Here is a 27141-nt window from a genome sequence, read left to right as displayed (position 1 = left end):
AAATTGAGAAAAAAGCATTTAAAATAAATGAGCGCTAAGACTGAAGAATAAGCACTGAAGCTCAGCAAAGAAATTCTGCTACAAAAAGCAATTAAATTATCAACAGGTAATGACCAAGTCAAACCTAAAAGGGCTTGTGATATGATAAATTTATAATCAAGGAATTTGATTGGTCAGTTGAAGGACGAGGAGTAGATTTCAGCCAATTCGAAGATCAATGGGAGGTGGGGAATTCGAAGATAAATGGGAGGTGATCAAAATCTATTTTGATCACAAAACAGATCAGAAAAAAACTGAATTACTGGAAAATAAAATAAATTATAGAATATCTTCTAAATCTAAATAATTCATGGGAGGTGAGGGGCGAAGAACCCCCGCCCCGCCTAGTTTTATTTCAAACTAATCACGATTTGATTTTTTAAAACAGAATCGTGTGTCACTATGTTCTTTAGTACTATTAATGTCAAATGGATCACAAGCCATGACAGCCCTTTTAATTTTGACCAGCAAAGACAAAAATCAAACCCCGGAGACTTTTGACTTCAGTGAGGGGTGCTCGGTTCAATACATTTCGAAATTTGCCAAACTGTGCCTTTTAATATAACAAGAAAGAGACATTTGTAAGAAAATCAGGGTTTTAAACATGTCTGCAGGACTGAGCCCCTCCCTCACTACTTCATCTCTGGGTATAGTCTTAGCTCAGATAAAATGGCATGTGTGTGAAAAGCAGTAAATTGAAAGCAACATGCTTTCAGTGCATCGTATCATAGTTTACCCTGTACAGTGCAGATACAGTCTGGAAACCAGAACCCTTAGCTCGCTTCGCCCCAGCTCCACCTGAATCAAAAATTCAATAATTCAGAAAGTAAAGTAAAAAATAAACACCTCCTACCAAAAAATAATTATTAAAAAAGGCCTGAAACATATGTAACAATCCCAACAGAAATCAGATATTAAAAAGGCTTTATGAAACATGAAGTGTCAATACCCTTGGTTTAAAAACAAAGACTTTGCAATAGGTAAAGCCACATCTATCGCCCGTAGAGGATAGTTCTCAAACACATTTTTAAGCCAAGTCTCGAACTGAGCGACAACATTTATTAATCATGGAAATATATACATCCAACGTTGAAATAACATAATTTTAGTTTCAATAAAAATACTGTTGATTATTGAGTATAATATTTATAATGATTATTGATTATAATGTTGATTATTTATTTAATAATAAAAAAAATTATTATATGTAGCTTTTATTAAAATTTTAGCAAAATAAGTGTCTTATCGTACTAGGTGGCTTGGAAGCCCATTGGAAGTAGCTGAAAATAGAAAGTGTGTTGGTACTCAAAAGTCAGGTCAGGTTAGGTTAACACTTTCTCTATTTATTAGACTTCAAAAACTTGTTAGGTCAGCCATAATGAACTTTTATTAGGATTCGTTTTTTATTTGCAAAGAGTAAAAAAAAATATACAGAGAAAACTGGGTGAGGAATTATACGACTCAATTTACTGGCGATCCATAATAATGTAATTTTATAAATATTATTTTTGTGGATCACTGAAATCATTTGCTCTAAGAAAAGACGAAATTGTATCCTAAAGTCTGCTAATAAGAAAACCAAGCAGTAGCTTTCTAAATATATCTGATTCTCTATATTATGTTATGATTACCAAGTTTATAATTGAAAAGCAATTTGGTAGAAAATTTGAATTTTGAAAAGTTTGGCTCATATAAGTCCTAGTCAATTTGCATTTCGAATTATGAATTTTGAGCAACATAGTGCTCAAAACAGAAGATATATGCAAAAACGTTTAATATTTACCGAGAATGAATATTTAATTAAATATTGTAAATACTGTATATGGTAAGTTCAAACCTTTAGGGTTTACGAAATATTTTAGAAGAAAATTTAAAACTAATTTATGTCTTACTCTTCACATTCATGTTCATTATTTTATTGGGGACATTTGGATTAAGACCAATCCTTACAACATTCATATCGTGAGTGTTTACTATCTACCAAGAATAGAAAGTTTCCTGAAAAAAGCGTTTTTAATCATTTCTATGTCTTTTTTTTAGTAAAGTCTAGTTACGATGGAGCTTGCACCTTGGAATCAAATTTAAAAGTAGTAATGGCCATAAATAAGGCATATGAGGCATACTGAATTTACTAAATAAGAAATTATTCTTTGAATAGACAATTAGCTCAAAATTTGTTCAGCTCAAAGAGAAAGTTATACTTTAAACAAATTGGGAAGTCTCGTTTTGAGGATTTTATTTTAGGGTTAAACTAATGATGTCAACTCTGTCATTTACATCCATCATTGCACATGGGTGCTTAAAACATGAGCCTCATATACCAGCAGTCCTATATATTTTCTTCTGTGGTATCATAATTAATTATATATTATCATAATTATTTGTGACAAGGGAAAAAACTGGAAAAGACATGGAAGAATATAAAGATGATATGCCACAAGGGTATCATTTTCATCATTACATGGTATAGCAATAAAAGAGGAAGAGCGCTGGAACAATTTAAAGAACCAGAGAGGGGTTTTTCTCTAGAATGGAAGCTTAATTACCTTCAAGAAAAAGTAATGAGCACTTAAAAATTGTGAGAAAATTAGTAAATACTTTGCACAGGGAATTAACGATTGATAGACAACTGTGCCATAATGTTCGTTATATTTGCTCGGCATTTTTACTTTATTTTTACGTTATTTATCTCTTTGTCTCTTCTATTCTCCTTATTGGTTATTATTGGTCAGTCGCTATATGGTAAAATATTCAGATCACTTTAATTAATCCACCTATTAGGTACTCAATATATTAATTTATAATCATAAGTTTTAAGTTTCCGTTTACATTGAAATATATAAATTACTATACCTTTGCCTCTTTAGTTATAAGGCAGGTGCAAGAATGGTAGATGGCAACATGAAAAATTAACTTGCGGGAAATATGATCAGAAGCTTCAATGATAATTTGTTGATGATGATGATTTGTTCCCACCTACATCAGAATGTTAAGCCATTCCCTTCTTTTCTATTTTCCATCTGATTTAGAAGGGTTTATCGTTTTCAAGCTTTCAAAAAAATCATCAATATTATATTTAAACTCTTTGGGCTCTAAAAATAACTAAAGTTTTTAACTGTTTTATAAACTTCTATTTCACGTTTTTCTGGCTAGTCCCAAGACCATCACTTTAATCGTCAAATTGAGGGTAATTCTCTTTTTTTTTAATTAACAACATTTTATCAAGTCACAAACTTGAATACTTGCTCTGATATTCCACGAAAACAAACTATTTTCCTGTAACAATAAAACATAGGATTGAAAATACATCACCTTTGCCTCCAGCTGGCTCAGCCCCACCAGATTGTCCAGGATGATCAGCGAAGATATCAACCACGAGTTTGTTAGAAGCCTTCTTTAGTTGATCAACAACAGTGTCATTAAGCGGATCCTTGTTCTTCTCAAGCCATCCAGTAATATTGTAGGGTACCTTTAAGAAGATGGCAAACATACCAAACAATGTAAATAATTCGATTACATAATCGAAAATTACAAAATATTGTAATGTATGATACCTTTGAAAAAATGGTCAATATACCTGCTTGCACTGGGAAGAAGGAGGGTAGATAGGAAATATTTACCCTGCATGAATTAAAAGACAAAAGATAACATCCAGAAAAAAAGTGAATGCCCAACGTAACACTGTAGTTTACACCGTACTGAAATTTCTACGAATGAAAAATAGAAGATACAAAAACTGTGGAAGGATCTTCAAGGTATCTCAAGCACAAAATAAGACCCACGAAAACAGGCTAGGCTCGTTGAAAGAGCACAGGGATTACCAAAGAAGAAGGAATTTGCCCTCGTTCCAAAAAAGTACTGAATTTGATCAAATTTCTGAGGGCTTCTTATTCACATTATGAAATGATTTTTTATTGTTATTGCCCCCCCCCCCTGAAAAAAACTACATTTATGCCTGACAGAGCACACTGAGTTAAAAAGGTAGACTTTGCATCTTATTTTGGCAAGAAATGCCACATATCACGCACCAGTGATGCCAATTTGGGGAGGGGGAGGGCCTGTATCCCCTATGTTTTCTGCCCCCTCCCTATATTTTGAAGAAAAAATTAGCATTTTCACTGAAATGCTTTTTTAATGTCTTCATTGAAAACATTTAAAATAATGAAAAATTTACCCCCCTATACCTAAATATTCAAAATCGCATTCCACCCTCCTAAAATTGGGTGAATTACTGTAGAAGAATATCATTATAATAAAAACTGGTCGCTAGATTCTGATAGCAATTTTTTACTTTGAATCAGCTTGATTCTGCAGTCTTAATTTTTGATTCTCTAGTCTTTTATATTTACAATTTTGCTTCTTGTCATACAGATCAAATAACTGAAAATGTCAGTGATACACTGACAGTTTTCGAAAAGGAGGAGGTGTATAATAAAACTCAAATATAAAATATTTCTATGACTTTTCACCAGAAACTGAACAGTTTTTCTTTCTTTTAAAACAGGTGTGAAACATTAACTACAGAGTAAAAACCAAACAATGGAATAAAAATGTATAAAAACCAAGGTAAGCTGAAAACGATATAAGTTTACAAGACCGTTCTTAGTTTAGACTTTAAAGTGATTTTAAGATAAAGCAAAAGTACTAAGTATTTATAAGATTACAAATTATTTTTTTTTTTATTCTTCTTAGAAATTTTCAAGAAGCAAAACTAAAAATGTAAAAAAATGAAATGCGAAAAGCTATACAAGCTTACAAGGCTACACCGAGCGCAGATTGGCAAGTGAGTTTACAATAAAGTTGGAATAAGGACCGTTCTAAAGATTATGAACCAGACACTGGTTAGAATTTTTTCTTCTTGGAACAAGTTAGAGTGAAAACTAAAATTGTAAGAAAAAGGAAATCTGAAAGCTGACAAGGCATAAAAACTGACAAGGCTACTGTAAAGCGCAGATTTTAAGAGATTTTAAAGCAAACCTAAAGTTTCAATATTTTCTCTTCCTTGGGATAATTTAGAATATGAAGAACATTAGAAGAGCAAAATCACCAAAATCTGACAGGCCATACATGACAAGCCATGACATAGAAAGCCCAGACAAATAGCCATGACAAGCCTCGACATAACAAGCCATGACATACCATCTTTACAAGCAAAGGGACATATGAAAACCCCTTTCCTTTGGAGAGTAAAGATCAGAAAAAGACATTTAACTACTTTGTTTTGGCTAAACCTTTTAACTAATGTTTAACTTTTTAATTCTAACCTATAAAAACCTTAATACAATCTTTTAAGATTATTTTTGATTTCGATTAATTATTCGAAAGCACCGTCAGAAAATCATAAGGGTTTGACAGTCAGATCATCAAGATACATATAGCAGTGAAAAATGTTCAACAAAACTTTAAATAAACTTAAAAAAGGCCAAAATGAATCCAGTGCCAAGTACTCCGAAGGTATTTAGTACCTGAGGGAAGGCCACAAAATATAAACGAGTTTTTTTTACTGATAAAGAGAGACACACATCATGATCACGTTTAGAAGCTAATTAGCATAAGAAGGAAAAACTTTCACATACATCATTTGTATTATTTATAACAGTTTGATACAACCACACCCAGTTATATAAGTTTACCCAACCTGAACTTACATAGATTACCTAACCTAGACCTAGACTATGTATTATTTACAAAAGTCACCTGATTATAAAGCAACAAAAGGTTTCCCTGTATCGGCAAAAATAGATACAACGTCTCAGTCTTTCAAATGTGAACGTATTCGTTATTGTGCAAGCAATGCAAGCTTTGTTGGGTAAAACTTTTAAGTACATTTAATGCAAGGCTAATGTAGAAACCTTTTACAAGATGTGAACCATAAATTGAATAGGTTTGAAGAAACCACAACGAAAGAACACTTACTGTGCCAGCGTAGTGAACAATGGCAAAATGGGCCGCTTGGCAACCAGGCTTGGGTGGTTTAGGCTTAACAAAGTTGTTAGATTTGCCCAAATGATTGTTTATGAGTTTCTCTTCAAATGTTTTATCCGTTGCTTTTGGAAACATAGATTCTTCTTCCATGATCGAAATCACACCAAGCGGCTGAAAATACAAAAAATCATGTCAAAATAAAATCAGAGCCTCTGATATTTAGAATGGTAGGTCTACTGGGGCTGAATTTCTAAAAGAAATCACCCTCCCAAAAAAAATCAAAGGACCCTAACTATCATTTTTCATGGAAACCATTAACATAACATAAAAGGTTTTTCCGAAAAAGACCGTTATGCAGCTTCTAAGTCTTTAATTGCTTCGTATGTTTTTCCCAAGTTTTAAAATGCTCCTCAAATTTAAAGCGAAACATGAAGCACACATAAACAGAGGGACTGCTTGTGAAAAATTGGGTGACACAAAAACTTTTTTTTTTTTACTGGCTTAGAATGCAAATAGTAACTCTGGGAAACCAATCCAGTTTTTAAAAGCCCAGAAATTCACAGAGGTTGCATGCGTAGAAAACACATATACCTGTGAGGTTTAATGATCTCTTTTCGCCCTGGCGCCAAAGATGAACTAAAAGTGAATAGCAACCTCAGTTTAATGAAATTAACTTAGCTCTAGGCGGTGTTTCTCAATATTTTCTTTCTTGCAATCTCTGGAAAAAATTTACATTTCTAAAACAAAAACTACAAAAAACTGTATTTATAATATACTATATATATATATATATATATATATATATATATATATATATATATATATATATATATATATATATATATATATATATATATATATAATATATATATATATATATATATATATATATATATATATATATATATATATATATATATATATATATATATATATATATATATATAAAAATATATATATATATATATATATATATATATATATATATATATATATATATATATATATATATATATATATATATATATATATATATATATATATATATATATATATATATATATACATATATATATATATATATATAAAGTATATATATATACATAATATATATATATAAAAGTATAGAAGGAGAATGCTTCCAGGTGAAACTGCGTTTAAAAATGGAGGGCTTCCCAGAGAATACACATAGCGTTGAAGAGTCCCAATGACTTGTAATCAACAGTTGCGTTATTTGTGGCATCTTTTTAGGTTTCTACTGGGTTTTGTGCCCAATTTTGTTGGCGTCGAAGATTGTGATGGCATTGTTCTTTAATCGTAGTATTTCTTTCATGGTGACTGCCATTTCCGAATTGTTCCGGTTTTTGCGGTTCTTTTCCTTCTAGCAGCACAATTTTTTAGTTGCAACCTCATTTTTGACATTGTCTGATACTCGCATTCTCGATATCGCTTGTAATTCTCTCTGCCGCTTATCTTTTGCCCGCATGTTTCTTTGTTCTAGCTGTGGCTTATCTTTTAGCCGCATATTTCTTTGTTCTTCACATTCACTTTTACTTCATTCTACTCCTTGTTGTCGCATGTATTGTAACCAAATATTTCTGTGTTCTTCACTTTTGTTTTGGCTCGTTGTAATTGTCGCTGACGAAAGTATTCTGAATGTATATCTTTGTTCTTCATTCTCGCTTATCATTACCATAGCTGCTCGGATTGGTCTTGTCACGTTTGATGGTCTGGTTGTTCATTTGTCATCTACACATTATGAAACTACTTAAAACGCCTTTTGTAAATAGACAAATCACATATTGGTATTTAAAACTTAGCAATGTTCCTTTTGTAATGTTGCAAGCGTCATAGATATACAAACGATACGTTCACTCCTGGGGGGGGGGGGAATGATGTAATTCATTCTCTTGAAACTTACTCATAAATACGATGTCAATCATATGATTTTTCTTGTCAATCATGTTTCTTCTGTAATTTTGCCAGCATCATAGACACTATAAACGATACAACCACTACTGAGGGAAATATGACATATTTATGCTTTTCGAATGTATTCATCAGTATGACGTCACTCACATGAATCTTTTTTTTCCAAAATAAAGACTCTTAACAAATTTTATCAAACTTCTGACTAAATCGTTTTTTTTTTTAGGCCACAAAATCCCAAGATACCAGTTTTCCCGAAGAAATATGGAGCCGTTTTCGAGAAAAAATACCTAAATAAATAAATACACAATTATTGATCGTTTAAAGAGATAGTAATATAGCAAGATGCATTACCTTTTCAATAAGTTCAATACAGGCCTGCAAATCCATACCGAAATCGATAAACGTCCATTCAATACCTTCACGTTTATATTCCTCTTGTTCAAGAACGAACATGTGGTGGTTGAAGAATTGCTGGAGTTTCTCATTAGTGAAGTTAATACAGAGTTGCTCAAATCCGTTGAACTAAAAAGTATAAACATGTCAGCCCTTATAAACTTCAAAGGAGTTGAGAGACTTCATATAAAGATTTAATACAAAGACATACGTTTTCTACATATAATGTCCATGAATAAAATCGAGAAAACTGTGTGTGTGTGTGTGTGTGGGGGGGGGGGGGTTAGAAGGGAGAACTAAAGCTGAAAATATCGTTTGTAGGAAGGATTCAAATTACTTCTATTTACTTCTTTTTTAGTCAGAAAAGTCATCAAATAACACAAAATACGCAGTTCGGAGTATCAATTTTGAAGTTGTTTATCACTTCTTTTATTAAAAAGTAAAATAACTGCAAAGACCACAATGCCTTTTTAAGATGTCGCTGATAAAACATAAATTCGCAAATTTCTAGAAAAAGTTCGTACATTTTTAAACTATTTGAAAAGTCAACCGTTGAGTTGCCTTACAGGATATGATAAAAAATATTCAATTGTGTAATTCTTATGAAACTTGACTCTTATATGATATGATTTTTTAACACTAAAAGCCCTACTGGGCCATGGTTAATACACAATACACTTCAAAAATAATAAATGAAATCCCCCTTATTATAAACAAAACAAAAATAAAAAATAAATCTAAAAGTTTCAAATGGTTCATTTAAGCCTTGGCCTCTTCAAGGGAATGCAACATAGGGCCGAAGAGTGGAGGAACGGAGCAAGCACCGACGTCCTCCGGTTTCCCACAGTCAGTTTAATATTCATAGCCTTAGCATTCGCTTCATCGAAGTTAATTTTAAAGTGTTTTATATTACTGGTTCAGTAGCTCGACCGCTTATGAGGATTGTCGAGTATTATCGAGTATATTTGGAAGTTTGTTTTTTTCTTTTCCCGTTCTACTGTCTTAAACTAGCTCTATTCTTTCTTTGTTTTTATTGCTTCATTTGCACAATGAGCGAAAAAGAAGGTTCTTGGATGCATTATAGAACTTTTTTATATTAGAATTCTTTGGAAATGGGTATTGTACCTTACCCAAATTTCTCTTCTCTGTAAGTACGTCCCTTATTAGGCCGAAAACAAAGGGCGTAGCTGAAATTTTATTCAAAACCATCTGGGGGAGGGCGTTATTTATTGAAAGTATTTTTAAAGGTAGGATTACAATTAATTAGTGCATTCAATTAATGCAGAACATCGAAATTAAATATAATTTTGGATCTCCTGTTAATTTGAAGAAAAATTTCAACCACATTCTTTACAACTTAGGGCTGAATAGAATTCTAATTTTATTTTTCTTAGACAGGGTTATGTAGGATCTTTAAAGGATATTTAGATTAACAGTGAATTATACAAAATACTTAATAAAAAATTATTCTGCCATCTATGATAACTAACTTTTTCATCCTTTGTAGCAACAATAATATAGTTCATGATTGCACAGAAAAAAATCGATGTTCAACTATTTGACTCGCTTTAATATCGAGCAATCCAAACAGGGACGTACACAAGAATCTATTTTTAACATTTCAGAGGGGGAGGGGTCCGCGGCAGATTTAAAAGGCACAAAAACAAAATAATTTTGCAATCCAACGGATAATATGGGGAAATATTAAAATTCTTCAGATTTCATAAGGATAAGGAGGGGCCTAAAGGCCTGAACTCTCCAGAGTAAAAAAAATTACCAAAAATGGTATTAAAGCCAGAAAATGAAAAGAAAGCTATCTTTAATTATAAGGAATATAAACAACTAAATGGATAATAATTCTTATCTAAATATAAAAAATTAGTTCAATAAAATAACCAAGATTAAGAAAAATATATACATGAAGGTTTCAAAAATATTAATTGAAAAAAAAAATAATAAGTAATATGTTTCTAGCAACATTATTAATAATGAAAGTAAGCATTAAATTTCAATGACTAAGACAACAAAATGAAATCAATACCAGAAATGAAAATTATTCAAGAGACAAAAATATATATGCATATAAAAGAAGCACAATAAGTAAGAAAACAAATTAATCATTGTTGCCATACTCACGTCAAAAATTTCAAAGCCAGCAATATCAAGAACCCCGATAAAGTAAATACGTTTCTGACCAGTTTCAAGAGTCTCGTTACATTTCTTCACAAGGGCCTTGAAAGTTCTGTCATAGATAGCCTTCGCCATGGCACCAATGGAGTTATTACACTGCAAAAGGGAGAGTGAATCAAATAAAATTCAATCAAGAAGGAGAAGAATAAGTTATTAATACAAATTGAGCAGAGCGTACCCTCTTTTTATGGGAAAAGAAAACAGGCAACATTTGAATTAGTAATGAAATTAAATAACAGAGGAAAAACGGAATCATTTATACACAGACCACCTAAACATTGAAATAAAGAATTGGCGATCCTAAATCGATAGATTTGCAATAGGGCACATGCAGAATTTTCGTACTTTTCCTCGCAGCATTAGACTAGTCTTAAAAAGGCTCTCCTATCCCCCTCCTAGTGTAGGCCTTCAGATATAAACAACAACAACAACAATAGGGATTTTTTTTTTCCGTAAGATAGTGGAATTTTATATTTGGATGAATATTTAGACCCTGTGTCTGAGGGCCGTCCTCAGCAAAACATAAATATATAAAAGAAACTTACATTGAAATACGACCAGTGAAACTAACTATAATTTTTAAAAGAGTCCCAGCATCATTACTTTAACCAAGTTCAACCGGGACTGGTCGATAAAGTGAGGTGAAATAAGGAAATTCATTAAAGAGAAACAAAACACTTAAGGACAGGCTTTCAATGCTAACCTTCCCTTTTTGGCGGCTCACCCCGGTCGTCTTTATGTAACTGGTTCAGTGTTATTGTCAACTGTTTTTTTAGTATGTTTTGTTGAATCGTTTTTAATTGAATTTGTGTATAAGGCATTTAGTGATAACTCCCCAAAATCCCTATTTAAGGAAATATTATTATCTATTTTGAGTCTGAGTAGGTACAATAGTAGGTAATACAGTAGCTGAGTTTTGCAACTATCTTGACCCGGTGGATTCCTTTTGAATGTCATTTTTAACTAAGCCATATTCAAGCTTATTTAAAGAGCGTAGCAAACTGAGAGAAGAGGAAACTCCAGTCTGGCTCTGAGAAAATAAACCTCCTCTTGCTATTTCTCCTTCAAATTCAGGGGTGCACCTCCTCTCACTCCATGTTGATCAAGGACCTTTCGTGAAGTTAGAAATAGCTCGAACCGACAAAAACTTAGAATTAATTATAAAAAATTGAATGCAAATATTAACTGAACCTATTTCTATTTTTCTTACCTTTGCTAAAAATTAGACTAAAGATAAAAGGCTTATTTTTGCTAAGAGCACAATAAGTGCCCTTTTCTCCTTTCTTTTAACTAGCCAAGGTTCAGCAGGCTATCCCAGTTTTGATTCTTTTATAATCCATAAAACAAATTTCAAAACAGAATGAGGCAATATTCAGAAAATTAAGGCAGCATCTATTGAAATTTTGACCATAAATTAAAATACAAATTTCAATTCAATTTATGGTTCGTTTAAATTTATCTAGTTCTTCAACTTTAACAGCGGAACTACAACATTTTTTGCACCTATCACATCCAATACAACCTGAGATTAAAATTATTCTATTGCATCAGAAATCATATCTTGGAGATTTTCCGCCATTCATCATATTTTTTTTCTGTTATTTCAAATGGCCTATCAATCAATCAATCATTTATTACGCACAACTACAAGACAACAAGCCGTACAAGTGGAGTATAAATATAATAATACAAAAGGAAAGCAAAAAAGTACTTCAACAAACACGAGAAATTAAATTAACTCAAGAAAACATCTGTAGAATACGATGGTCAGGGCCAATATTACAAAATGTATCAGCATAAGAATTTTTGTGTAGGTCACCGAGCTTTTGAGTTACATCCGTAACATAGAAATGTTTAACTAGATACCGATTTCTAGTCCATGGCGGCAGAGAAAGAAGAAATTTGCAAAATTTGAAATATGTAACTTTAATCTTTTTTAAATCCTTTAGCTTAAGAACAGAATGAACACCCGAAAAATAAAGCACAGAATGATCAGAAAAGTCGAAAATAAGCGCCCAAGAGCTCTTCTGTTATATTTTCCACGGTTTGCTACAATTTTTGAATAACTGAACTGAATTTTACTTACTGAGTCAGCAACAATCTGTTTACGAAAGAGAGCTAGAGAATTAGAAACAGTAATACCAAGCCACCGAAAGGAAGAGACAGAAAGTACAGAAAATTCATTACATACCAGTGAAGTAGACGAAAACAGATTATAAGATAAGAATTCACCCTTGTCAAGATTCATGGATAGACCAATATTTAGGAAAGGCTGAGAAACTAAGGAAGCCATCACATAAAGGACTGACTAAGTACAACTAATCTGGAGAATATCCTCAGCATAAGTAATGTAGAAAGTACCAATACAACCAGAAAAAAGAATGCCTGAAACCTTTTCCTGAACAATAGAAATACACACTTTGACATGGGTTGGGGATAAAACATCTTCCTGTCTAACTCCGCGAAGCACATGGATAGGTGTTTCTGGAGAATATTTCGGGTGGAGAGAAGCATTAGAATACTAAAACCGCAGAAGGTAAATAAACGAAAAATTATCCTAAAAAAAAACCAAAGAAAAGAAAAGCTGATTATGAACAACAGAATCAAAAGCCATTAATATATCAAGTGTACAGAGATATACGCTTTTACTCTTAGAAGAATTAGAAAGTAGAATAGAAGAAAGGGCACGATTAGCATGTTGGCACCCCACACCAGGTCTGAAACCAAGTTGATTTTCACCAAAGAAAGAAATATTTTGAGTTATATTAGGTAAAAGAATACTCGAAGACCTTGCTAATATTGCAAAAAACAGATACTGGACGGTAAGAAGAGCAATCTGTAGGCAGTTTACCTCTTTTTAAAATTGAAGTCATGCTGCCAAACCAATCGCTTTCCGGGACGACAGAAGATGCCAAGCAAATCTGAAACAAAAGCACAAGATGTGACACAAGTTTAGCACATTGGGGAGTTAGATGCTTTTTAGAGATACAATCAGTATCAATAGATTTCGACTTAAGATGATTCAAAACATTCATAACTTCAAAACGTGATATAGGCAGAATGAAGTGGTGATTTAGAAATCTAGGGACTATTTGAAGAAACGCTTCGCCAAGATTTCCATGAACAGAACAATTCAAAACGGAGAGTATCTTCAAATAATACGCATGACAAGAACTAGGTGGAATAGCATTATTACTTACATCAGAATCGTCTGTTTGACTTGAATTAATTACATTCCTCGAGTCTTTTCGTGAAGATTGAAAATGAAGCCCACGGTATCAGGCACTTTTTAGATGTTTCTTAAACTTTACATTTTGTTTTCGGATTAATAAGAAAAACATTACCAAAGCTAGGCCGACCACAATCAGTCCAGATATATAGCCAAAATTTAGGATTATTTTTACAAGTCTTAAGGTTGGTGTCAATTGACTAAAGAGGCTTTTGAGTATTCTTTTGGATTAACTTTACTGGGACAGAAATTTTTTCAGCTTCTTTCATAGCAGAGAGGATACAATGATAATATCGGTCCTTTTCATATTTAGCAAAAACAAAATTCTGACAGCACTACAAAAGCTGATACGAAACATGAATTTTACTTAGAAGTGAAGCCAATGTTATAAGATAAACAGAAAAATTCGCAACATTCCAATCAGTCTTATAAAATCAATTAGAACGTACACCACGACTCTTAGATACACTCCCAGAACAAACAAAAGACTTTGATAAACAAAAAGACAGCGGAAGGTGATCAAGATCTTGCTCGTCAAAATGAACCGTAACTGGCGAGCAGACAACAGCTGTAGAACAAATAACGTGATCAACGTCTGGTTTACTACCTGAATGGTGAATATACGCATATTCATGGGACTTCCGAACAATTTTATTTGCCGGGAGAGAATCAAAAAGCTGACCATTCCTTAAATTATCAGAAAACAGATCGGTATCAAAATCAGCAGCAACAACAAAATACAACCCATTATCCAATATTTTTTGAATTAAAGATTTAAGACCTTGCAAGCACAAGAGGAATTCTGAAGTGAACGAATGGAAGGATCAATATATGGCAGATATAGATTAATTAATATAATAATACCAAGACACACCGCAAGAAAAGTATCATCTGATCGGAAAATCACTGGACTTATAACAGAAATATTTTTCTGAAAAGCACTAGATAAGCCGCCAAGAGGATTGCCACAGGTAATTTTTACTGGACGCACAAAAACAACGTGATTACTGATTCGTCTCAGAAAATTTTCATTAAAGGCGGTCAGTAGGTATTCTTGGAGACAAACAACGTTGTAATTAGTATAAAGATCATCAATAAAAAAAAAGTACTTGCCTTTCGTTCCAATATTATTAGATGAGACTATACTTATGTCTGGATTCATTTCTGAGAATAGACCTCATCGGTGACATTCTTAATCACAGGACGCTGTAGACTCTAAGACGGATGATATCCTCCATAGTTGGCATATTTAAGAGATTCCATACAACGATTACTTGTCATCGATAAATACGGTCTAGAACAATGAGTGAAATTAGGAATACTACCAGCACATGCACTTTCCGGATTTCCTGGGGAGTAACATTTGAAACAACACTTTGGAGATGGCTTGAACTATTAAACATGGAAGTTTCATACCGAATATTCACACTGTTTCGCAGAAATGACCCCTTTGTAATCGTGTCTGCAAATTCAAGCTTAACCGATTTGCTTGTTCCAAATTAACTAGACCCGATTATGCTAAAATGGTTCCGTAGCATTTCAAGGTTAACATCAGACAAGACTTCTCGAATAACACTAGTGTGCTTTTTAGATAAAATTTTCACACGAGAACCGGGTAGAGCTTCCTTTGCTGATTTGCGGAAAACCTCCGTTTCATATTTCTCAATATTCACCGTCCGCCGCTTCTTAGTTGGTCGCACTTTAGTCAGCCACTAGCTGATGACCAGAAATTGAGTCTTTTACCGATTTCCGCTTTAGCAGACCACGAAGCTCAAACAGAAGATTAGAGGTAAAATTTGTAGCATGCGTATCACACGCAGCAAGTTGGTTAATCAGTTCAGTTGCACGTATCCATCCTGGTGGATACTAGCGAAGTCGCTTGCTCAGGGCTCATAAGTTTGGCTGTGACGTTTGTAAACGCTGTTGAAGAGATAAGAGGGACATTTGTTGTCCTTTTGATGACAAAAAAAGGGAGCTGTTTTCAATCGGTCTCACATTTCTTCATAAAGTCGATAATATCTTGCAGGTGACTGAGAGTCGCGTTAGTGCCCCTGCTGACAGGGGGGTGGTTTCTATTCACAAAACTCCATAGCTTCGCTTTCTCTGACTTAACAGGTCTCAAATCTTTAAAAAAGTCCACTCCTTTCCGTAAAATAACGGCTTCATCAACACCACTTAAATTTTCAAAAACGAAGTTCAACAGTGGTGAATACAAAAGCTCGGAAACGCTCATCTCGTTATAAATTCACTTCAAAGCAATAATTTAAACCAACACACGCGAAGTACATGTGATGGTTAGGCAAAGAGCGCTGAATAAAAGTACAATAAGTTCATTAAACATAAACTTCCCACACGGGTTAGTTAATAATCCAAGAGAGAGCTATTTTTTTCGTCTGCCTTGATATTATTCTTCGCAATAGGTTTGAATCCAAAACAGGTCTATTAACCATGAACTCTGAATGAACACTGACCGACCCTTGCTTAGCAAAAGAAATTCTAATCGACAACACCTTGCTACTTTTCCTGACAGGAAAAAAAAAAGCTCAAACGTTATTATTGTAAATTTATTTTATTTATGTTTAAAATCATTATTTACTTTGAATTAGATAAAATTCAATATATATATATATATATATGTATATATATTTGAGTGAGTATGAGCGTAGTGAGAGTGAGAGTGAGAGTGAGAGTGATAGTGATATATATATATATATATATATATATATATATATATATATATATATATATATATATATACATATATATATATATATATATATATATATATATATATATATATATATATATATATATATATATATATATATATATATATATGTATATATATGTGTATATATATATATATATATATATATATATATATATATATATATATATATATATATATATATATATATATATATATATATATATATATATATATATATATATATATATATATATATATATATATATATATATATATATATATATATATATATATATATATATATATATATATATATATATATATATATATATATATATATATATAAATATAAATATATATATATATATATATATATATATATATATATATATATATATATATATATATATATATATATATATATATATATATATATATATATATATATAGCAGTAGGATAAATTTGTTGTAAGGTCAAACGTTAAAACGCAAAACTCCCACTTCCATGGGGTTTCCCATCATCTATGGGCTATTCTATATTTGCGCATACTTTTCTAGCAGTGTCATATTGACATTGACTTGCTCCAGTTTATATTTACAGCTCCTCCAATTAAAGAAGAAGAGGAAAGGGACATACCTGATCTTTATTACGACCTTGGGTTACATACTCGTTACCGACTTTAATCCTCGGTTTTAAGAAGTTCATGTAAAGTTGTTGACCGTCGACACCAGCGTTAAAAGCAGCGTTTTCGCCTTCCTAAGAGATAAAAATTAACCAATTAAGTCTGTAAAATTCAAAAATATAATTCCTCTAGTCTGGTTAAGATTAACAGGACATTATTGCTTAACTACGGATTTTGAGACAAAATGTCTGCAATTGTAATCCAGTATGTACATCCTTCCTCCCTACATAGCCGATGAATAACTAGATGCTAAGGTTAACTAAATTCATATATTTAGGAGGCATAGGGTACGATCAAAAAATGAAATGAGAGCCGTACGACATGTCAGTGAAGAATCTTTTATATTTACGAGTTTTATCACATTTTATCACAAAATAGTGGCGTAGCTAGGGGGTGAGGTGGACAGCTGTTCCCGGGCACAGCCTCTGAGACGGCGCCTAGCTGAGTTTTTTTTTTTTTTAAAATATAAACTAAGTTTTGTTTCCTCAAATTGTGTTATTGATGGTGGGAGGGTGGCATAGAAAGCGACATTGTCCCCGGGCTCTGAAAACCCTAGCTATGTCTCTGTCACAGATAAAACTATTTTAAGTTTATTTATTTTAAGTTAATTATTTATTTTAAGAATATTCTAATTTTAATGGAAAAAAAAACAGGCAGGATTAGCATTTTGAGGACTCAAATTGAAACTTGCAGGGGGTTTTGGAAAAGCCACGTGGACCTGGGATTTTCACTTGGAGAGCTACCAGACATTAAAGACAATATGTTTGACGGTAATCTATTTGAAACTTTCAGGTAGTGTTCAGGAAAGAAAGAGACTTCCTTGAGGGAGGGACTAAATTATTTTTTCATATCCACCTAAGCAATTTTTTGTTTTACAATAAGTTTCTATAGTATTTAGAATCAACCTATGGTTAAGTAGTAGGGTAAATCAAAAGACACAAAGTGTATCCAGGTTATCAGAATGGTATACCTACAATATTTCTAAGACGGCTAGGGAGCTCAGGGTGAAACTTTCAGGGAGTGTTGGGAGCCAGATTGACCTTGAATTTCAACTTGAGAAAGTGGCCAGTGGCAAACATTAACACACTATTCCATATTATCAAAACAGCGTATATGTGATATCTCGGAAGCAGCTTAGGAAGAGAGGGGTCGATTTGAAATTGCAAGTGTTGGAAAGAAGAGGGCAGGAGCTTTAAGTTTTGTATTTAGGGTACAGGGATGGGGAGGCAAACAAAACTTGTATCTCCAATCCACCCATAAGCTTTACACAATTAGCCCTAGCAAAACCTAGAACCTATTCACGGTGAAACAGTGAATCAAATTGAAGGAATGTTCCCTAAATATTTAAAACTTTACCTCACAGTGCATTCCTCATCAGCAAAAAAAAGTGATTCACTACTGAGGTGGTGTTGGATCATTGAGCTTTTTTCCATTTCCGATTTTTATGGAACATTCTGTAACCACCCTCTCTAATTTTCAATTCATTATCATTTTTCAATTTCACTTTTGGCTACTCAAAAAAAGACACTTAATCCTTCAAATACACACTGACTTTTTGGGAACCTTAATTTATCAAAATGGAATAATTTCTATGAACAATAAGTATAAAACCATGATTTCGGAAATCTCATTAGTTACTACAAAACATATTTATAAAATGGGCAACAAAATGAGTAAAACGAGATATAAAATAATTACTTATGTCTACGCCAAAATACACAAAGTTTTGTGCATCTTGGTACCTTTTGTGTTATAAAATCAACATTGGCGGAGGAATCTTAATATTTCTCAGACCTCGTAAAAGTTTAATTTCAGTACTTCTGCTATCATGTCATCATGTGTAACTGCAAACGAGTGAAAAGTAAACCGAGGTGCTCCAAACTAAAACTAAGGCAGGCTTAGACACGTTGGAAAAACGGTCTATCAGCCAGTAAAACGGTTACTTAGCCTGAAAGAACGGTTCTATCTGTCGTTACTTTCGAGTAATAAAAAGTCCAGCTCACCATTTTCCTTCCTATTTTTCGATTATTTCTAAAGAATATTTCTTTCTTGAAGATGAAGAAAAAGACAAAGAAGTAGAAGTCGTCTTGAGACGCCTTGAGGAAGAAGGTGACAAATCAAATTACCAAAACGAAAATTTATAGTGGGAGCTGACGTAAACAATATAGGGATATCACATATCTCATGTCTCATTCCGATTTCAAAAACTATGTTTCTGGAGAAAATGATCGAAATCCCCCCCCCCCCTCCATCTCCTGTAAATTTAAAATCATCATAAAGCAAAAGCAGACCGAAGTGGCCTCCAGGAGACTCTTCCGAGAAAAGGAATAACTTCTCTTGTAATAGGTTTCCTGGCGATGATGCTGATCAACAATATGTTCTAGAGAAATACATTTGATTAACAACAGTATTCTCATAATTAACAAATTGCTTGTGAAAATGGATCATAAGGGAAAACGCCATTTTTCCATTTATTGGTCAATAAACCTGGTTTAAAAAAAAAAAAAAAACATGGGACACGTTTTCACATTAAAATTTTGGCACACAATGACAGCTACTTTTCTTTGAGTTTGTCATATTCAATAATAGCTAAAAATAAAATGTTAACCAGAATGGATTACCCACAATCTTCCCCCATATTACAGGACATTATTCACTGAAAAGTTTGCAAAACAATCCCTAGGTTCCCATGAAGTTTTGTTGATCCGCTCATTGATAATCAACAAACTATTCTCACATCTGCATCCACAAATATTAGCAAGAGAATCCTATTATTTCGTATGGCACTACATCGTTTACTCTTTACTGTTTTTATCAGCTGATAACCTACGCTACTACTACTTCTGAACTGAGCATAAAACCCAATGGAAATTTTTCAGAAGCATATACTCACCACGGTGCCATCTGCTTCCGCCTGTTCTTCTCGACCTCTTTGTTTAAATTTCATTTCACCCATGTGCATAACGGTGGCAACTACCTTATAGACATTTGCCTTTTCTTCAGGAGTAAACCCAAGGATGTCAAAGGCTTCCTGCAATCACAAAACATCATAAGTTGAAATTATACAAAGACCTTATATTAGAGAGGTTTTCAAAATGTCGCCTTTATTTATTTGTCTGTTATTGTCTTTTCTTAAAAAGTAATCTAAGCAACGCATCAAGTACACAAGGGTTGGCGCAAATAATACGAGACACTGAATAACACTATTTTGAGCGATCTCCATTCGTCTTTTCAATGTGGTCTGGAAGGAGGGCGCCGCGTATTCTAGATTTGATTTATATTTAACGTTATTACTTATGGAAAGAAATAATAACAAAATATAAAGATGCTGCATTTAAGATGATCATTATCTGAAACATTCTTCTGATACAAAGTTTCAACTTAACGACTACGGGAAATTTAACTCGTTTTGACCTCTTCGGTATAATTTCATCCACATTTTGAGTCTAGCATTATTAGGTTTTAAGATTACAGCACCCTCTGATTACCTCCAGGTGGACATTCCTAGGAAAGGTTACTTGAAGACGGTTCTATTCAGTACTGGAAATTCATTTGGAACAGCCTCCTTAAGGGAACTATTCCATGAACACTATTCTGATTCCTTTAAGCAAAGGTTGGATAAAATTCATAAATTCAAATTGTGATGCTTGGAAAAAGACTAGGAACACAAAGTGAGCAAGAACTAGAGAATGACAGTATTGACTTAACCTGAAACAGGGCTGCCACAGACCATTCTTTCAAAAAGAACATCGTAGGTAGCCACCACTAATCTTTATAGTCAACCAACCCCAAAAATTATGCTTCCTGAGCTATTTGATTTTTTTTACACATCAATTTCCAGTGCCTTCTTCTTCTTCCTGTTTTTTTTCTCTCTCTCTTTCTCTTCCAATAAATATTTATTTCAATCTTGCGTTTCAATTCGTAATTCATTCTCTATGGGGATAAAACAAAATTCGTCATACTTTAGCACTGGGATGACCAATGGGCACATTAAATAGCGAACTCCAAAGTTTATATATATATATATATATATATATATATATATATATATATATATATATATATATATATATATATATATATATATATATATATATATATATATATATATATATATATATATATATATATATATATATATATATATATATATATATATATATATATATATATATATATATATATATATATATATATATATATATATATATATATATATATATATATATATATATATATATATATATATATATATATATATATATATATATATATATATATATATATATATATATATATATATATATATATATATATATATATATATATATATATATATATATATATATATATGTATATATATATTAAATTCACCAAGTAAGGAGGTATATATATACACATATATGTATTTATCTTTCTCTTTTTGGTGAAGAGAAAGGGGAAGAGAAACCAAACAGAGAAAATAAAAGGGTTCAAAGAAAGCGAGCGGCATGGCTATCAAAATAAAAGCATAAGTTAACTTACATCCGTAATGACAAACTCCTCACTGTCATCAATACTGGCGACGGTGACTTTACCTTGACTCACAAAATGATAATCATAAATGTTGTTCGATAGTTTGCACATCTCTGAAAAAAAACATTTATAAGTATGTGAAACAAATGTTAACTGAGACACATAAATAAAATAAAAAACAACTCACATAGATAGTAGTTGTGGCAGGAGTACAACCAGATCTTGGGGGTGGGTTTAGATTTGTTTAAAATTTGGACAGTCAAAATTTGAATTAGGCGACGTCTTCAGAATTGTCATTTCTGGCCAATGTTATATTCAAAATGCGCATAAAGTTATCCAAACACCCTTTCTATCACCCAAAAATACTACCAAGATCATGAAACTGTTTTACTCTTTTCTTTAAAGAAAAATAAATATATTTCACATTCAGTATACATACATACATGCATGCGTGTATATGAAGAGGCCCAAATTTATTTTTCTTCGGTAGGTAAATTTGGGGGAGGGGTCAGAAACATAGAAGGAAAAAAGAATCCATAGGTCACAACTTCATTCCAAGCCCTGGAGGGGGTCAAATTACTTTCTAAAAGAGGGGGGGGGGGTACGCAGTTTCAAAAATGTAGTATATGTTTGGCAAACTTATCGTACGTTTTATCGTATTTTAATAACAATTGCCTGAATTTTTGGCGGGGTTCCGCGGACCCAAGGAACCACGGAGAAACTTTATCTTTCAGAGGGACCTCCCCTGCCTCCTCTCAAGTGGCCCGGGACAATATACCACATTAAATTGCAAATGAGTTGTCGATTCCAAAGTCAACATCAGATTGCATTTCGGCATTATAAGAACAAAAGTATCACAACTGCACAGTAGGATGCTCTGCGTTTGGGACATTTGGCCTAGAAATCTAATTGTAGAATATTGCCATCAACAGTCTTAAAATTAAAGTAATGCAGTTATTTCCTGGTGTACAATCCCTTGTGATTCATATTTCTTACGAAATCACAATGTCTCCAAATGAAGGAACTTGATTTTACTTTTAGAAACGTTGGTCAGCAATTACATTTCAAATCACTTATTTTTCAGTTTCTATTTAGTCAGCCCTCTGGTTGGAGCTATATTCTACTAATTTAAAATAGGTTATATCGGTTACTTTTCTAGCACGACAGGCTAAGCTTGTAAAATTAGGGTATATAATTTATTTTCGGGAACTACTATCTTTCCTATTTAATCAAAGTCATATAGCAAGCAAAGGGAAAGGATTGGGCAAATATGTACGTAGATCTCAGTGCTACCACATACCCAACTGGCACAATTTTCCCCTCCAATACTTTTAACAAGCTGACCCAGTATTTCCTTTAACAATACTTGAAATTATATAGCAAGCAAAAGAAAACGTTTTGGGGAAAAGATGTGCGTAGATCTTAATGCCAGAGCTTCTAACACCTACCAAAATGGAACAATTTTCCCCTCCCATACTTTTAACATGCTGAATCAGTATCTAATTTACAATGCTTGACAAATTTCTAGGACTCAATTGGAACGAAGTAAGAAAACCGAAAAAATGACAATTTTATAGTTGTTTACATCTAAATATTTTAAACATACGGTCAAAGAAACCAAAATCCCTAAATGGTGAATTTTTTTCACCGAATGAAAAAGGATATAATTAGCTTTCAGCTTTCAAAATTCAGTGAAATTTCTCAATAGGAAGAAAACTGTCATGGAAAGATTAAATATGCTTTTCAAATTATAACTCTTTCGTTTACGGTAAATAAATTTGAAAATTCATACATATTTTTTCAACTTTTACCTACAATATACCATCCTTTGTCTGAAATATTTTTTATACCGTTGACCGAAATACCGCTGCTTAGCTTACCAATATCGCCAGGAAACTAATTTAACCATAGTCCAAAGTGGTCATACTCATGAATGGAAAGAATTCACGCACGCTAAGCGATGATTTACTCTAATTGGCTTGAAAGATGAAAATAAGCTAGGGTAGCAAATTGAGAGCAACCAGAACAAAAGTGAATCAAACAGCCAGTTTGTTTCTAACAGTGAGCAAAATAAACTCGTATGCAACCTAGCCCTAGGCATGACATATCATGAACGATCCTATTGATTCCTAACTGCAACACCTCTTTAAAGAGAGAACACGTAGAGGCTAGATAATAGTAGGTTTTATGCTACAGCAGCAAAACATATTAACTTCAATTGAGGTAAATTTTTCAACATCCATGATTTTAGACATGCTCTTCCTATCACCTCACTTGCTCTAGATTGTTCAAATAATCAAATTTAGTTAAAATGTTCCTTTAAGTAGCTAATGAGGTAAATCTAAAAATTATTTCATTATTTTATCACCAACGAGCGGCCTCCTTATTTATATCTTTTTTTTCGTCTATTCATCAAAAGTTACTCCCTAGAAATTGCAGAAATGGTAAATCAGTATCAGAGGATAACTTGTATTTTTTTTTAGAAAATTCTGTCTGGAGATGCGTGCGCAGCTGTATTAAGCGGTTCGGCTTTTCAGTAATAGCAGTATTAGTACTAACATATTGGGAGACTGTATAGACATATCTATTTTGGATCCCACTTCAATATTTTCACTCATCCAAGTCAAACTAATTTTGACCAGTAGATAAATTATTCGATAAAAGCCTTGAAACCAGAACATTCACAGCACAGACTAAATTCGGTCAATATGTATCAAATTTAACAGGAGATTCCTTTAAGTACCCTTGGGAAGGGGGATTCCCTTAATCAGTGGGTATTGTCCTCCCCCTCCCCTTGATTTTTGTCCTAGGTTTCATTGCGTCATGGTCCTACAACCCGTTTCATTGTGCCATGGTTCCCAAAGAATAACCACTACTTTTTTCAATTTTCAAGAGATCTGAAGGGCTTACAATTAACATAATGAAATTTGAGGCTCTAATTTATGACAAAAAAGCGGTAAAGAATCTTTCTACAGCCTGTAAATAGATAAACAGCCGATTGAACAAGAGCCGCTTAATTAACTCATAAAAACATAGAAGATATTAAATTCTGCCTTTTAATCTTCAAATCAAGTACTACCTCATTCATACAGATAGCAAGGGTGATCTTTCTCCCTGTCATTCAATCAGAGGATCCCCCCCCCCCCGAAAAAAAATCAGTTATTCAAAATTGCAATTTTTCCTTATTCCACCCCATCCCCGATGCTAAAATAAATTCTTTGAAATCTTCGAAAGCACAAGATTATCACCTCTTTACTCAAACGTATATTCACATGATTTACTAGTTCCCGAACTTGAAAAGTTCTATTCTTAGATAGATTTAAAAAGGACAAAAGGGATCAATAAGGCTTTAACACTTCTTTCTTATTTCAACCTTACTATTTCCTTGTATTCCCACTATATTTCCTTACAGAGAACTAATGACGGATGACCACAAGAAATCCAATGATGGGTATGATAATGACAGGTTCAATGATACTTCTCAGGTCGGATTGTCATTGAACAAAATTTTTGAAAGCCTCAAGAACTCACCTTTAACGCCTGGTATAGCACCCGTCATGATTTGGTAAAACATGTGGTAAGAACGCTCCGCCGCCTGTTGAGAAATGACACGGGCTTTCTCCAATAGGTAGGATTCAATGTCAGCACCAGATAGCTTTCCACCATTGTCGAAATGAATACGAATAAACTTACCCTAAGACGAGTTAAAAATCAGTGGGATTATTACCAAAGAGGAAGAAAGGTTACTGATCACTCAGAAAAATTGATCAATTTCAGGGTCCCCTGATACGTTCCTACCAGTTTTTGGCCCATTTTAAAGATTCAGTGCCCTCCAACTAAAAATTTGTGGGAATGGTACAGCACGTAAGTTTCAAACCGATCATAGACAAAATTTGTTCGACCTATTTTTGAACCTCTTAACATCCTCCTCCTCTCTGAAAAAATTGACTTTCCCATCACCCAAGGAACTTCCCCCATGACCTAGTACAAAAGGTTACAGAGGAAGAAAGGATTTTTTGCGTTTTAAAAAGTAGGTCTTAATCCCATTAGTTCATTGTAAATTTAATAACAAGCAAATAATGACAAATATCGGATCAGATATAACTGTTCATATAAATGTTTATTGAAAGAAAGGAAAAATTTAAGTAGAAAAATGAAAACAAATCTAAATTATAAGAAATAAAAAACACAGTAAAATAAATCAAAATAAAAACAAAATAAAAAGTCAACCACTCACATCTAAGCGAAAATTCTACAACACGATATGCCGAAAAGAGCAAAAAAATTAACTCACTCCTCTGAAGGGGGAAACTATATAGGATATGAGAAAATGAAATACCAAAAAGAACAAGTACAAGGCTTCACTGTATGGCAAACAATTGTGAAAGGTACGACACAAGCAAAGATGATCTTTTTTCTTCAAATTGTTCTTTTCGGTAATTTATTTCGCCTTTTCGATGAGGAGCTCGGAAAACTCTTTTTTTTCAGCTCTTCATGGTACAGTAGTTTCGTTTTTTTTAAGGGAATGGTATTGTCTTCTAAGAAACTTTCTGTTCATACAGATAATACTTTTCATCGGGAGTGGGTTTACCCTAACCTAGACAAACAGAGATAGGGTAGTCCCTTGTAGATTACCTGAGTACCAGAAGTTGTTTTAAGCGGCAGAATAGTATCAAGCACAATGACACTGAGACTAAGGCTACGACTGAGAAATTTGTTTCATCACAAGGAAAATCCCTATAGAGCTCTAGCGTAGCAAAAGACATAGCTTCTATTGCTGATAGACTTGTTAATATGGGCAGAGATCTTGAAGTAGCAACAAAGACAAGTTTGAGCCAAGGGCAGAGAAAATCAAAGAAAGAAGTAGATTCATTATCAAAGAACCTTCAATTACGAGAGCGTCTGCAGTACTATGGCTAGTCACCACGGTTGAGCTTGTCGCTGTCGAAGCAGGGATCTGTTGTAAATCCCTGATTTGCGGAGGGAATCTGCGCTAAAATTAGCGATAAAACGCTACGCAGAAGGAGAAGAAAGATGAACCAAGGAAACTAAACCGATGAGCGGAAGACAATGGCAGATAGAAATAGGTCAGAAGAGTTTTTGTCATCAGATTTTCAGAAAACATTAAGACACACGATATGAAAAAGGTTGTTTTCGAAAAAATAGATACACAGTTTGAGGGCTTATCAATTACAAAGAAACAGTAAAACAATAGTTTTATATGTAGCGCACAATTATTATTTTTAGTTTTGCAGTTAAATTCCAAAGCCGTGTTTTTCATAACAGTTTTTCTCACACATTGTAAAGCCACTACGTCATAACAGATTAGATTGAAACACTGTATGTATACACACTAGCAGGACCAAACAATAATCAAGTCAATGAAGGAACAGGTTCTGTCAGACTAGGGCGCAGCTTCAATATAGCATTAAGAATTATGACTGGACAATTGGTTCAACAGTAGACTTCTTAATAGATTCGTGATTCCCGACGTGGGGCGCGGCTCCACTGGTGGGTGGGGCATA

The 27141-nt window shown here is 33.1% G+C and overlaps 1 protein-coding gene across 9 annotated transcripts in view; it reads right to left on the bottom strand.

The window, feature by feature from the left end:
• LOC148954385 (myosin heavy chain, muscle-like) overlaps positions 1-27141 on the bottom strand; it is a 120041-nt gene that overhangs the window by 67840 nt on the left and 25060 nt on the right. For 7 of the 9 annotated variants that reach the window (XM_089086365.1, XM_089086363.1, XM_089086366.1 and 4 more), the window contains exons 7-14: positions 25148-25310; positions 21626-21729; positions 19995-20132; positions 17056-17175; positions 10426-10575; positions 8248-8418; positions 5956-6135; positions 3352-3508 (exon numbers count right to left, since the gene is read on the bottom strand). In XM_089086365.1, coding sequence (XP_088942491.1) covers positions 3352-3508; positions 5956-6135; positions 8248-8418; positions 10426-10575; positions 17056-17175; positions 19995-20132; positions 21626-21729; positions 25148-25310 — 1183 coding nt within the window. Of the gene's footprint in view, positions 1-775; positions 838-3351; positions 3509-5955; positions 6136-8247; positions 8419-10425; positions 10576-17055; positions 17176-19994; positions 20133-21625; positions 21730-25147; positions 25311-27141 lie in introns of all 9 variants that reach the window. The other 2 variants (XM_089086364.1, XM_089086367.1) reach the window with 1 other exon arrangement.

The sequence above is a fragment of the Artemia sp. Qi Xiang Cuo genome, chromosome 3 (assembly GCF_049724085.1).
Source record: "Artemia sp. Qi Xiang Cuo chromosome 3, ASM4972408v1, whole genome shotgun sequence".
In the NCBI taxonomy this organism is placed as follows: domain Eukaryota; kingdom Metazoa; phylum Arthropoda; class Branchiopoda; order Anostraca; family Artemiidae; genus Artemia; species Artemia sp. Qi Xiang Cuo.
This window is presented reverse-complemented; position numbering and strand designations above follow the sequence as displayed.